Source organism: Trachemys scripta, chromosome 7 (assembly GCF_013100865.1).
Source record: "Trachemys scripta elegans isolate TJP31775 chromosome 7, CAS_Tse_1.0, whole genome shotgun sequence".
Classification (NCBI taxonomy): Eukaryota; Metazoa; Chordata; order Testudines; family Emydidae; genus Trachemys; species Trachemys scripta.
The window spans coordinates 41,223,798-41,238,014 of record NC_048304.1 but is presented as its reverse complement, the minus strand read 5'-3'; the positions used below and the strand labels follow the sequence as shown (position 1 = coordinate 41,238,014).

The window sequence follows — 14,217 nt, the reverse complement described above, 5'->3', positions numbered from 1 at the left end:
TGAAGCATAACCTTCTGTGGCTTGGTCTGAGTCAATTAGTTTTCATAAAATCATCTTTCATTTAAAGGCTGTGTTAGCTTTAGCTCTGTAGATTGCTGATGTATTTGATATTCTCCCTTAGCTAACAAGGCTGTGCCACACCCTTAACTTATTTAAAAATAAAGAGTTGCACAGGCCCAGGCCTCTGACAAGAATCCTATTTGTGAATAGGTTTCTGTGGATTAGTGTGCTGTTCAGAGGTGTGTTGGAAATATTCCTTGAGTCGGAGACTTCGAAAGTAGAATTCCAGGTCAACAAAAAACTGTATCATGTTCATGGGGGTAGAGGGGCAGAAGGGGAGGCCCCGAGATAGGACAGACTCTTCTGCTGGGCTAAGAGTATAGCTGGTTAGATTAACAATATTGTTGGGTGAGTTAAGGGAACCACTGTTGTGGCCCCTTGTGGAATGTAGTAGTTTAGATAGTTTAGTGTCCTTTTTCCTTTGTCCTCACCCGCAGCTATTTCACATTTGGGGACAATGTATACCTTCAAGTCAGTGGCACTGCTATGGGTACCCGTATGGCCCCACAGTATGCCAACATTTTTATGGCTGACTTAGAACAACACTTCCACAGCTCTCGTCCCCTAACACCCCTACTGTACTTGCGCTACATTGATGACCTCTTCATCATCTGGACCCATGGAAAAGAAGCCCTTGAGGAATTCCATCATTACTTCAACAATTTCCATCCCACCATCAACCTCAGTCTGGACTAGTCCACACAAGAGATCCACTTCCTGGACCCTACAAGTGATGGTCTAATAAGCGATGGTCACATAAACACCACCCTATAACATAAACCTACTGACCGCTATACTTATCTATGTGCCTCCAGCTTTCATCCAGACCACATCACATAATCCATTGTCCACAGCCAAGGGCTAAGATACAACTGCATTTGCTCCAATCCCTCAGACAGAGACAAACACCTACAAGATCTCTATCAAGCATTCTTAAAACTACAATACCCACCTGCTGAAGTGAAGAAACAGATTGACAGAGCTAGAAGAGTACCCAGAAGTCACCTACTCCAGGACAGGCCCAACAAAGAAAGTAACAGAACGCCACTAGCCGTAACCTTCAGCTCCCAACTAAAACCTCTCCAGCGCGTCGTTAAGGATCTACAACCTATCCTGAAGGACGATCCCTCACTCTCCCAGATCTTGGGAGACAGGCCAGTCCTCGCTTAGGCAGCCCCCCAGCCTGAAGCAAATACTCCCCAGCAACCACACAACAAAAACACTAACCCAGGAACCTATCCTTCTAACAAAGCCTGTTGCCAACTCTGTCCACATATCTATTCAAGGGACACCATCATAGGACCTAATCACATCAGCCACACCATCAGAGGCTCATTCATCTGCACATCTACCATGTACATTGGCCAAACCGGACAGTCTCTACGTAAAAGAATAAATGGACACAAATCAGACGTCAAGAATTATAACATTCAAAAACCAGTCGGAGAACACTTCAGCCTCCCTGGTCACTCAATTACAGACCTAAAGGTTGCAATTCTCCAACAAAAGAACTTCAGAAACAGACTCCAACAAGAAACTGCTGAATTGGAATTAATGTGCAAACTGGACACCATTAAATTAGACTTTAATAAAGACTGGGAGTGGATGGGTCATTACACAAAGTAAAAACTATTTCCCCATGCTAATTTTTTCCCCTACTGTTACTCACACCTTCTTGTCAACTTTTTGAAATGGACCATCCCTACAAAAGTTTTTTTTTCTCCTGCTGATCATAGCCCACCTTAATTGATTAGTCTCATTAGAGTTGGTATGGCAACACCCATTTTTTCATGTTCTCTGTGTGTATATACATCTTCCTACTGTATTTTCTACTGCATGAATCCAATGAAGTGGGTTTTAGCCCATGAAAGCTTATGCTCAAATAAATTTGTTAGTCTCTAAGGTGCCACAAGTACTCCTCGTTATTTTTGTTTATATAAATATATATATTTAATTTATATTTTGTGGATTTTAAAAATCTATTACTTAAAGGGAAAATTCTCCACTGTCTTGTCTCCCAACCTTGCTAATTATTCCCAAAATGTTTCACTGTCATTTATTAGTATTCTATTACTTGTGTGTAATATTTGGAGAAATAATAGTATATACTGCACAGCAAGAAAGCAATTGTACAATAAGCTGATTTTAATGGATATTTTCCAGTTATATGTCCACTCAGATGTTTTTTAATTCTAATGTGCTAGAGTGAATAAATCCAGCTTAATTGAAATTTGATTTGTAATTGACAGCATGGTGCTTTTAGCATAACGTGCCTAGAATATGGTTTGAACTGTCTGATAAAGTTATCACTTTTTTGTTTCAGGTTTTATACTCTCCTGGTGCTATCCACAGCTCTTTTTGGGAAGCCGCCTTTCAAGAATGTAATTGTAAATGGGCTGGTTCTTGCTAGGTTAGTATATTAGTTTTCTTTACTGAACAGCTTTTTATTGTCCCCTCGTTGTAATGGGTTCAGATATGTTACTCTAAATCACAAGTGAGACATTTGGTAGCCTAGGAGTACATAGTGGTTATAGTTAGGTCAGTTTTGGCTACCAATGAGAGAGAAACTTGTCACAAAGTAGCAACGTTACAGAAGATGAATTTAACTGCCTGTCAGAGAGGGACATTTCTGTCTCCTATCCGGGAATAATGCCTAGTTCTTCACAGGAATATCTGCCCTTACTTATCAGCCACAAAGCTAATTAAAACTGGATGGAATTGAGGAAAGAAATGATATGCCATTGTACACAAGGAAGGATACCCTGTTGTTTAAAAGCTACATGTTGATTTGGAGGTTTATATATTTTTTATAACAGTAAATATATTTTTCAGTGTCATAACTTGCCACATCTTCAGGATGATGATACTGATCCAAAGCAAATGTTTTGTTTTTATCCTCTTGCACCTTATTATGCACCTTAATTTCTCAGAGGAAGATAGACTCTTCTAATTGAGTCTGTAATTTAGGAGCCTATTGCTTCCAGATTTTCTCAGTGCTCTGGAATTGTCCGTCACGCTGAAATAGTGTGCTGAGTGCATGACAGTGGCATGGGTAACTGTAAACATATTGTGACAATCAGATTTGAGTTTTAATCAATTATTTGGAAAGGAAGCTGGATGTAAAAGGATACTTGGTTGCAACTCTTGTGTTGTCAGAGTCCTAAGAACTCATTCCCCACACTTGGCATTTGTTTTTTTTAGTGATGGCCAAAAAATGAGCAAACGCAAGAAGAACTATCCTGATCCAGTGACCATTGTAAATGGTTATGGAGCTGATGCACTAAGGTAGGAACTGGCAACTGTCTGTTTTTTTTTCCTGTAATGTAGATACCTAATACTTCAAATTCCTATGAATAGTTGTATCAGACATGTATACCAGAAAGGATGTAATGGGTTTTGACAGATAGCGATAGGAAAGAACTTCAGTTTAGACTATTTCAGAACTCTGTGGCAAGGAAGTAGTTGCGGGAAGGGATGACCCAAGGGATTGATAATGGGTTATGGAGCCTTGAACTTCTAAAACATTGGTTCCGATCCTAACAAGGCTGATAATGACTGAAGCTAATTGCTATCTGATGGCTTTTTGGTTAGGAAATGAGTTGTGTCCAGTTCCTATTATATAATATGTCAATTTAAGCTGACACTAATTGGTATCATTGCTGGCTTTATAAGCATAGACGCCAAGTATTTGAATGGTCATGAAAACTCTGATCAACTCCTCCTCAGAGCTAGTTACTCTAGAATAGCATATCTGCACATAGGCTGCATGGTGGAGGGAAGCTTGTGCAGTCGCTACCTGTGCTATATATTACTTATGGAGAAAAGATTTGGTCTACATTGCTGTTTAATGCAGCATCTTTCATAAGCACTATGTTCAGTTAAAATTGGAGACAAAAGTGAAGGGGCAGATCTGAATATATTCATGTACAAAAAGCACCTTACTGATCAAACTATCTAGGGCTTTGGGCAATTTAAGTTGTTTCATTAAAATAATATAAATGCTCAAGTATAAGAGGCATTTAATTTGGCGGGGGGCAATAAAATCTCTTCATAACCTGAAGGTGGAATATGGACATTGAATATCTGAATTAATATCTTATTTATGGTTGTAAAGAGCCATTTGAATGTTGTTATATTCAAGTTTTTATAATATGTCACCAGGCATCATGATTGCATGCTGAGACTATGGCAGATCAAATAATAAGTATGTGTGTCTGTGTCTGTTGAAAACTTTCCATTTGCCATAACTGAAACTTGCTTTAAAATTAACATTTATTTTAAGAAGACTAGACTTGTGTTTGAATACCTTGAAAAATGGAACAGAGGTCTCTACTTTGATACAACTTTAAAATGTAAGCTACCCTCCCCACCCCCAAACACACACACATTTCAGAAACATTGAAATCCCCTTTTGGTAAATACCTTGTATCTCGTCAGTTCAGGAAGAAATTGTCATAAAAAACTAGATTTACTGTGAAGGCTTGAATAGAGTTCTTAAGTTGATCAACAAGATCAAACTCTTTTATAATAGTCTAACCATGGTCAGCAGAATATGAAGCAGCATGACTGCAGAGATTCCCAGTTGTTATAGAGGCTTTTAAACTCAATGTTCAGTTGTTGTTTTTTCCTAATTTTTTTCTGCCTTAAAAAAAAAATGCTAAAAGGTACAATTCCATTATTTCCCCATTTTTGTTCAATAAAAGGCTAATTCATTTTTCTGCCTGACATTCACTCTCTAATGTCATATTTATTTATACACACACCCACACACAGAGTATAAAGCAGTACAGACTCGGTTCATTTAAGGAAAGACTTCTGTGATTCAGTTGTTTGTGCTTATCCACTGAAGCACTTCTTGTATACTGTTTATAGAATAAGCTACTTTAGATTTTCTTGTCGTTTTGGCACGGATTCTATGCACGGTTACTTTAGCTTCTGTGAAGGAAGTTCTCCCCTCCCCCTCAGGAGAATCTTTACGAACGGTAGCTTCAAATTAGTCTCAGCACAGCAGTATGTTAGTAAATACAGCATCCCCAGCAGTTACACACATAAGCTGCTTAAATGTATAATAGGATGAGAACTCCAGATGGAAGGAATAGCTAGGTAGCACAGAGAGTTAGCACACTGGTCTCTGACTTTTAAAATCTTTAATTCCAGTGTTCTTTGAATTGTATGTGAAACCATTCAGTGTCTAAGAGCTTGTTTACACAGTGCAGCAATGCACATCAGAAGAGGTGTATAGTTGTAGAAAAGTATTGAGCTCTAACTGCCCTGTGTTGACCCAACTGATGCACTCTTAAAAGTATGTATTATGTTGTATTGTTTTCAAACAGGACTACATTCATGCACGCTAGGAACCTTTTAGAGCATATCGGTGGGGTCAACACAAAGCTGTTAGAGTTCAACACTTCAAAGCCCTCTACAATTTTACACCCTTTCTCGTGTGCATTGTTGCACTGTGTAGACCAGTCCTAAATGTTAAAGCTACCATCACACTTGGGCAGTCTTAACCACCTTGACTCAGATGAGCTGTAAGCCAAAGATGAAGTCGTGCAGTGAGGGAAAAAGTGTGGTGTTCTCTCTCTTTCTCCCCATTTAATTTTCCTTCACTTCCATGAGCTCCAAAGAAGGTCCTCACATTAAAGGGAATGTATTAGTGCTATACTCTCCACTCTGCCTGCTTTGTATTTCCAAAAGCAGGGCAACAAAAACTGGTGGGGACTGCAGGAAGGGATGGGGTCAGTGGGGAGAGGAGGAAAATACTTATTTCTATGGGCGTCACATAATATTTTGGAACCAGTATAACTGTTTTGGTTAGGAGTGATATTTCTGCCAAAAGCTATACCAATACAGCTACTGATGTGGACATAGTTACATTGGTACAGCTTATTTCTTCTTCCCCTATCTTAGTAGAAGCATCTTTATACTAGAATAACTGTGCCCACACTAGGGGGACTGCACTGACTTAACTATAGCAGCATAGTTAATGCAGTACGATTTTTGTGTGTAGACAAGCATTTGAACTCAGCAGTTTTTTCTTGCTCAACATGCTAAAAACCTATCCTATGGGGATTTCTATGCTTCACATGCTACAGTTAATATTTCTACTGTGCTGGTCTGGATCAAAAACTGCAACTTCAGTAAAAATAATTTCCAAATATCAGTTGGTGATAGTTTTCTCTGCACCTTTTTGGAAAGAATGAACATGTAGACTTTGTCCTTCTTGCCATATCAATATATTTGTGATGGGGAATTGGCTTTCCTCAGCCTGATATCTAGTGCCTGATAAGGGTATACTAAAATGTTACCATGAAGTTAGATTGATGGTGAGTGTGAACTGGCGTCAGTGATTGTGGAGTCTAACAAAAATGCTAGAATTTCAGAACTACATGGCAATAAAGGCAATGAAGATTTAGTGGCCAAGAAATGCAGGTCTAAGGGCTGTCTACACCATGCAGCTTTTAGCGACAAGGCTGCCTTGTTGCTAAACGTCAGCATGTGTAAACACTTGCTTTTGGTACTTTTACCGACAAAATACTTCCAGCCCCGCAAGCCTCATTAGCGTTGTCAGCAGGAGAGCGCTCCTGCTGACAAAGCCACGTTCACATGGCCACTTGTGTCGGCAAAACTTTTATCTTTCGCGGGGGGGCTTTTTTAAGTACCCATGAAGGACAAAACCTTTGTCGACAACTTCACAGTGTAGACAAGCCCTTATAAGAATAAACGATTAATAAAAGTATGCAAGTTTTGTCCCTTTATTTGGATTGGTTCCAGAGTAATCAATTTCTTCCTACATTACCTTGAAAGTAATGTTTCACTATTGTTAATATAATCAAGTGACCTAAGCCCCCATCTGCCAACACAGGTAAACAAATAGACTCAGCCACTCCTGCTGAGTGTCTGCAATTCTGTCACACTTTGATTTAAAAAAAAAAAAAAGAGGGCAATAGCTTCTAGAGCTGAGCTTTTGTTTGCTTCACTGAGGCCTTATCCCTCAAAGTTCAGACTGGTATCCTAGCAATACAACTCTGTGAAAATGTGCTATTTGCATTTGGCAACTAATTTTCATGGCATGAGGTGCCAGAAGAATAAATTGTGTATTCAGGAAAGAATATAGCAGTGTTATTGTTAATTCAGAGGTCGTCCAAGACATACATCTTTATCTCCTTATAGAAGATAGTCCATTGTGCAACAAAACCAAACCCCTATACTTTATACCACTTACCTAGACAATGCTTAACCTCAAGTATCATCTGCTGTCTAGGTCATAGAATCCTAGAATATCAGGGTTGGAAGGGACCTCAGGAGGTCATCTAGTCCAACCCCCTGCTCAAAGCAGGACCAATTCCCAACTAAATCATCCCAGCTAGGGCTTTGTCAAGCCTGACCTTAAAAACCTCTAAGGAAGGAGATTCCACCACCTCCCTAGGTAACCCATTCCAGTGCTTCACCACCCTCCTAGTGAAAAAGTTTTTCCTAATATCCAACCTAAACCTCCCCAACTGCAATTTGAGACCATTACTTCTTGTTCTGTCATCAGATACCACTGAGAACAGTCTAGATCCATCCTCTTTGGAACCCTCTTTCAGGTAGTTGAAAGCAGCTATCAAATCCCCCCACATTCTTCTCTTCTGCAGACTAAACAATCCCAGTTCCCTCAGCCTCTCCTCATAAGGTCTATCTTCTCTCACTCATGAGATAGGAAGGATCTCCAAGAAGATCACCTATATTTTCTTCTCTAGAAACTGGAGGCTTTTGATGATCTGCAGTGTGTTTTTTGAGACCGTCTCATTAATGCCAATCACTGTAAACAATCAGTCTTTCTCATACTTCTATTCATAACGAGTCAGGCCACTATTCACCATGATGTCTTGCTCACACACCAGGGTGCCAGGTTTGCAAAGACCTACGGTGTAGGTGTTTAGGTTTGGGATTTTTTTTCCCTAGGGGAATTGGAGAAAAGTTGATAACTGTCTTTTTGTGTCTTGGGTTGGAGTCCGAGAGTCCTATATGACCAAATGTTCAATGTGGAGACAATACAGGTGTAAAATGATTAAAAATGTTAAGTCCTGTAAAAATAGGTAAAGCCAAAGCACAGAGAGTTTTGTATGGCTATAATATGGACCATAAATAAAATGTCAAGGTTGTAAAAGTTAAATCTACTGCTTCGTTTTAACTCTAAGGCAAAGCTTTTTCCCCCTCCTTGCACACAGAACTGATGTAAAAACACCTGTACACAACATTAAATACCAAATACATCTGAAGCAAGTCAGATAATTTTCTGCTTCAGTAAACACAGGCCACGTTGATTTTGAGGTAAAGATATTATTGCAAGCTGAGCAGGCTCAGTATAAACTGCTTTAAAAAGGCGTTTTACCATAAGCAAGTGTCCTTAAAATGACTGAAAATAAAATAAACTCTTGTTTTGTGCTAGTTTCTTTTCTTTACATTCAGAAGCATTTCATTCTGACTAGCTTTAAAAACAAATTTCATTTGAAGATGCATTTAGTCCATAACAGTCCATGCTTCTGGTACTATAAATAATTTATTTACAGTGTCTTCAGTGTCCTGTAATTACACAGCTGCCAGTACACAAGGACACCAGATAAAACCAAGAGAAGTGCATGTTTTCTGAAGCCTGCAGACAGTAGTGTTTGTTACTTTCCTAAGTTTATTTACAGGCCATTTGCTGTTGTGGTAACCTTGGAACACAGTGGGTAAAGATTTAAAATGACATTTATGTAAAATAAATTAGGAAAATGTAGAGACGACAGTATTATTGGTTTGCAGTGTCTGTGTTATACATTATTGCCAGCCCTGAAAGTTCAAAAATCTCCAGTCACACTTATAAATCATGTGAGACTGGCTCACAAATTATGAGATTAAAAAATTATGTAGAGTTTTTGGTCTGTTTGAAGATCTTTGTATTTCCCCTCCCCACCTCCACTGTATGTGAGGCAATTAGGGTCATAAACTCTGCCAGATTTATTGAGTAAGGTAGCCTGGATCTTCCAGCTTATCCCCCATTCTAATGAATTAATTTTTGTGTCATTCCCCCCTTTCTCTTCCCCCGCCCCATGTCCATTCTGCCAGGCCTGGGTGGGCAGCTGCCTGGGGTCCTCTTCACTCCCTTCACAGTGCTGGTCCCTGTGGGTACTCACTGTGGGTGTGCATGTGCTCCATGCCCCTCAGACTGGAAACTTTTCAGTAGCAGTGTCTGTTGGTCCATGCCTGCTCCCTTTGCTGCCTTGTGCTCCCAACCAAGGGTATAAGGGGCATCACGGACCAACGACCTTGCTCCAGTTCCTTCTCTAATGTGAATAGAAGAAGGTCTGAGCTACTCTTCCTCAGGAGGCAGGAAAGTGGGTGTCTGGGCTGAAGTTTGTGAGGGGACTGGAGCTTCTTGTATCACTTTGAGACTGGTTCCAGATCCAGCCAAAATTCTGTGACTTGAGAACAAATCGCAAGAGTCAGTGACAGCATGTACAAAGACTTGTACAATGAGATTTGCTATACCAAAAAATAAAAAAATTGGAGGTCAAATTGCTGTTTCATTTATTTAGTAATTAGACCTAATACTGAACTATTTTACATTGCCACATATAAGTCATCTAAATTCAAAAGAAAGTTTCTTCTATTTTTAAACATGTATTGAAGTCCAGCTTTTAGAGTTGAATGTTAAATTCAAAGTAGTACACATTCCTGTACTGCTGACATTCATGCTTTACCATCTATTTGTCCGAACAGTTGTATTTCATGTATTATGTTTATGTGAGAAGGTCTTTCAAGAAGAATTCATGGTCCAGTATTTTTGAATGTATTCTGTCAGCCCAAGTTAGGGTTTTCAAGTGCCCTAAAGGAAATCTCTGTATTCATTAGTTTAGAAATTTGTGTTTTAAAAAGTTTATAAAACATGACAAATTGAGTTCTGAAATAAATCTGTTACTGACCATGTTGAAATCTTAAAAGAAAACCTTTTTGGCAAGTTGAATGAAGTACTACATACATCTTTATTTTAAATAATTGTATAGGTTAAGTTAGCTGAGTGAGACACTAGTTCTGACCTACAGTAGTCTCTGTTATACTTAAGCTAGTAGAAACCAAATTGTCTTTGTAGTTTAAAATACTAGCTTAGGGCAGTGCATATATAAGGTTTTAAAAGATAAATTTTTTCAAACTGAATTGGATACATATTATGATACACTGAAAAAAAAGGTGAGTATTGTTCTCATTATTACTGCAAAAATATAATATATATCTATTTATATATTTATATTTGTGTGAACTACTCTTCTCCTTTGCAGCAGATTTACAGGCTAGAGACTTTAAATCTCATTCTAAATTATTTCAGATTTCACTGCTTACTTGTAGACGTATAGTAATTTTTAACCAAACACAGAAACATTATGCATTATTCTAGGTACCGGTGTTTTTATTTGGTACTTTAAAAAAAAAATGTTGGCACACTGAGTGCCTGGTGGAGGAAGTTGACTTGTTTTGTTCAGTAAGGACACCTTAAGTTCTGTATTGTTGGCTCTAGTGGGGTAACTGGTTAAGAGGAATAGTGGCTCAATTTGACTTCATGTGGCTATGGAAATGGATACTCCAAAAACAAGCACCCACTATCCTGTCCTTAAGATGAGATAACGGGGGGGGGGGGGGGGGGGGGGGGCAGGAAGTGAAAATCCCTTGTCTAAGCCAACGTTAAAAACTCTTATTTGCTCTTCATGCAGTATGGGAAAATCTCAACTGGCAGCTCTTAAAGTAGTCTGTTCTGACTGGCAGAGTTGAGCAAATAGTGGGAAGATATTTTCCCATCAGTTATGTTGTTAATGACTTTGGATCTCTTGAGCCACACTATAGGAGTTGTGAGCCTGCCCATGTGGGCCCTGAATCTTTTTGTGCAGTACTGGCATTTAGCCGGCATGTGCATAACATCCCTCAAGACCAATATTCTATTGAATCAGGTTGTAAATACCTGGTTTCCACCATGTCTCCATTCCTTTCTAACCACTAGCCAGTGTGGTCCTGGTACCTTACTCTCTCTACTTCTATGTGGGAAAATTAGCTTTTTGTTACAAACCTTTCAATTTAGTTAATAGGATTAGTACAGGGAAAGTTGTTGAAAATTTTCTTTGTTTTTTCCCTCCTTGTTATCTGACTAAAATATACCGGGGGCCTTGTCTATTGTGGTGGAGGCAGAGAAAAAGGCAGGGATCAGTTTCCCTTCCAAAACATCAGTTGGATGTTTGCATGGCTAATGGTTTTCAGTGCTTTTGGGAAGGGCGCTCCTCCAGGGGATATGCTGTTTGTGAAGTCATCTCTCCCAAGATCCAGAAAGGAGATTGGGTCAATAGGGTTGTCTTTCTAATTACATGAGACCTGTTGGCTCAGGAGACACTGATCTGAGAGAATGCTTCTTGGACCAAGTAGATCCAATTTGAAACCTTCCTTGGTATTGAACTTGGGATCCTTTGGGCCCCATGCTGTTAGAGGAAGCCCTAAAAACAAACCGTTCATCTAAGTAGTATCCATTGCTAAAGGACGTAAGACTTTCAGATTGTGCCAGAGAAGACCTCTGTCTTAACATGGATTCTTGAAACCTAGAACAGTCAAGAGACACTTTCTGAAGGATCCAGCAATTGACTCTGGCCTCAAGGCAGCCAGCCTTCTTGGATTCCAGGTGCAAGCAGGAGCGATTCTGAAAACAGGAGTGGCCTTCCTTCCTGCTGAGCTGATTGGATCACTCCTCAGCATCAGGACAGCTTTTGAATAAGTCACAACAGCAAGAGCACTTCTCCCTTATGGACTTTAAGGAGAGGATATATTAGTATTCTGATTCATATTTGGTTCTTAGTCCTGACTATTTTCCTTCTGAGTTCTACCATGTTAATACTGGTAGTATTCTAGCTGGAACAAGAATATGACCAGGGTACAAACCTTCACATCTTCAGCATGCTGTACCTACTTACAATTTTGTCTTTTTATGGATTTTCTTTTCTGTGACTCCATCCCCTCTAGTGTTTTTCTAACACTGTGGCACAATGTTTGGAATTTGCTATGGTTTGTAAAACATTTTGATAAGTATTTGCAGGTAAGCTTTTAGAGAATGTAATTTTTTCTGTTAAAATGACAAGCTTTCTAATATGAGTAATAGAGACCATAGGGGAAATGTCATTAAACTTCTTCCTAGTTGACCCTATTGCACTGTTTCTCTGCAGGCTGTACCTCATCAATTCTCCTGTGGTAAGAGCAGAAAACTTGCGGTTTAAGGAGGAAGGAGTAAGAGATGTGTTGAAGGATGTCTTCCTGCCCTGGTACAATGCGTATCGCTTTCTCATTCAAAATATTGTGATCCTGCAACATAAGGTATGAAGTTTTGAGACACTGAGAAGGCAAAGACTAGTTTGTACACCTGGTACTATTTCTTGGTGGATTATGTTATATTAATAACATGCCCTCTTGCCACAAAGCTAACCCCACCCCCTTAGTCTTCTTTTATTTTCTCCATACCTTCTCTTACTAAGCTCCTTAAGCCTGGAGTATGGTTCTCTGACCCAGTCCACCATGCTTCCATCCTGTGCTCCAAAAGCATGAGCCATAGTTCACTGAAGTCAATACAAGTCATTTGCATTGACTTCAACTCATTTTGAATCAGGCCCCAAATGCTACAAACGCTAATCTTCCCTTCTAAGCCATAATGAGTGCATGTATGTGTATATCAAGGAAAATAGAAGGTACAGAGGAAGGATAAGGATAAAAAATGAGGTTAACTCTCAAGTTGCATACATCAGCAGCCAGAGTTAACTTACTGCTGTAGCTCTTTAATCCTATTCTTCCCACTCCTTATGGCTTGGCTACATCCCTGTCATAAATTACATTGTAAACATCATTTTTAGTTGTCTGTAAAGCACTGTGTAGGTTTATGATGTTATAAAGGAGGTGGAAGTTTACTGTTGTCTGTAGTATGTTAGCTTTCTTGCTCTTACAAATATTATTCCTTTTCAAGATATAAACATTTCTTACAGTACAAAGGTGCTTTTATTTGGTTTTGAAATAAACTTTATGCTATAGCAAGGTTACAGTGTTGGAACTGAAATAGAAAAATTGAGCTGTGGAGTGAACCTTCTGTAGTACATGTTCGTTTTAAGCCTGGCTTCAAATCAGATCAATGCTGCTAGCATCACATTTCGACGAGGAGTAAGTTCACCAACCAAACACTAACTACTGAGGACACCAGAGTTAACACCTGTGAAAAAAGTTCCATGAGGTCTGTTGGTCCTTTGAGAGCAGATTTCTGTTTTTCCTTCAACTAACTTTTCTTTCCTTGGAAGGATCTGGCTCATACTACACCAAAAACAGAACTTTGTTTTAAAATAAAATTGGCTTATCCCATCATTCTGTTAGATTTGTAGTTTAGTTTTGAACATTCTTGTTCAAAATGCTTGGTTTTTAAATCTTTTTGGAGTGTTGTATTTTCATGTGAAAAATGGGAGCAGCTCTGTGGTGTGAACTGGAACTTCATCTAAAAGCGAAAGTTAGTTCCCACTGATTTAGTTGCTCTTTATTTCTGTAAATCTAACGCATCTGTACACCAGATTATCCTAGTGCTTCTATTGGACTCTGGGATCAGGAGTTGGTTTGATGTCAGGACCTTATTTTGAAGAAATTGAACAGTGTTGGAAATTGCACCATACCCTGTCTTACACCCTTGTTCTCGTACTGAGCCTGTAAATCTGTCCCTAATTGAATAATCTGGACATGTTTTCTGGTTTAAAGGCAGCAACTGCCACAAATCCATCCTCGCCTCCTTTAGCGCCAGGGCATGTTTTGCTTCATAGCTCACAACTAGGTAATAGGAAAGGAGGGTTTGAAGCTTTAACTCTCTCATCTTGCTGACTTTTGACTTAAGTTTGGAGTGATAATTTCTCAGAGCTTCAAAAGCACTCTTGATAGCATATGTACCAAAAAATCAATGAAGTCACCAATAAATAATAAAAAAAATTACGGAGAGTAGTCTAATCCTGAGAAGATTAGACTACTGTAAGAACTCTCATACTGGGTCACACCGAAGGTCCATCTAGCCCAGTATACTGTAAATCAGTAATACTGAATAAAGAAATTCATCATTCCTAAAAAAAGTCACACATGCCACCT

General features: G+C 39.1%; 1 protein-coding gene across 1 annotated transcript in view; it reads left to right on the top strand.

The window, feature by feature from the left end:
* IARS1 (isoleucyl-tRNA synthetase 1) overlaps window positions 1-14,217 on the top strand; it is a gene marked incomplete in the record, with an annotated part of 218,933 nt that overhangs the window by 122,840 nt on the left and 81,876 nt on the right. The window contains 3 exon segments of the mRNA XM_034777462.1: window positions 2,384-2,470; window positions 3,262-3,345; window positions 12,282-12,429. Coding sequence (XP_034633353.1) covers window positions 2,384-2,470; window positions 3,262-3,345; window positions 12,282-12,429 — 319 coding nt within the window.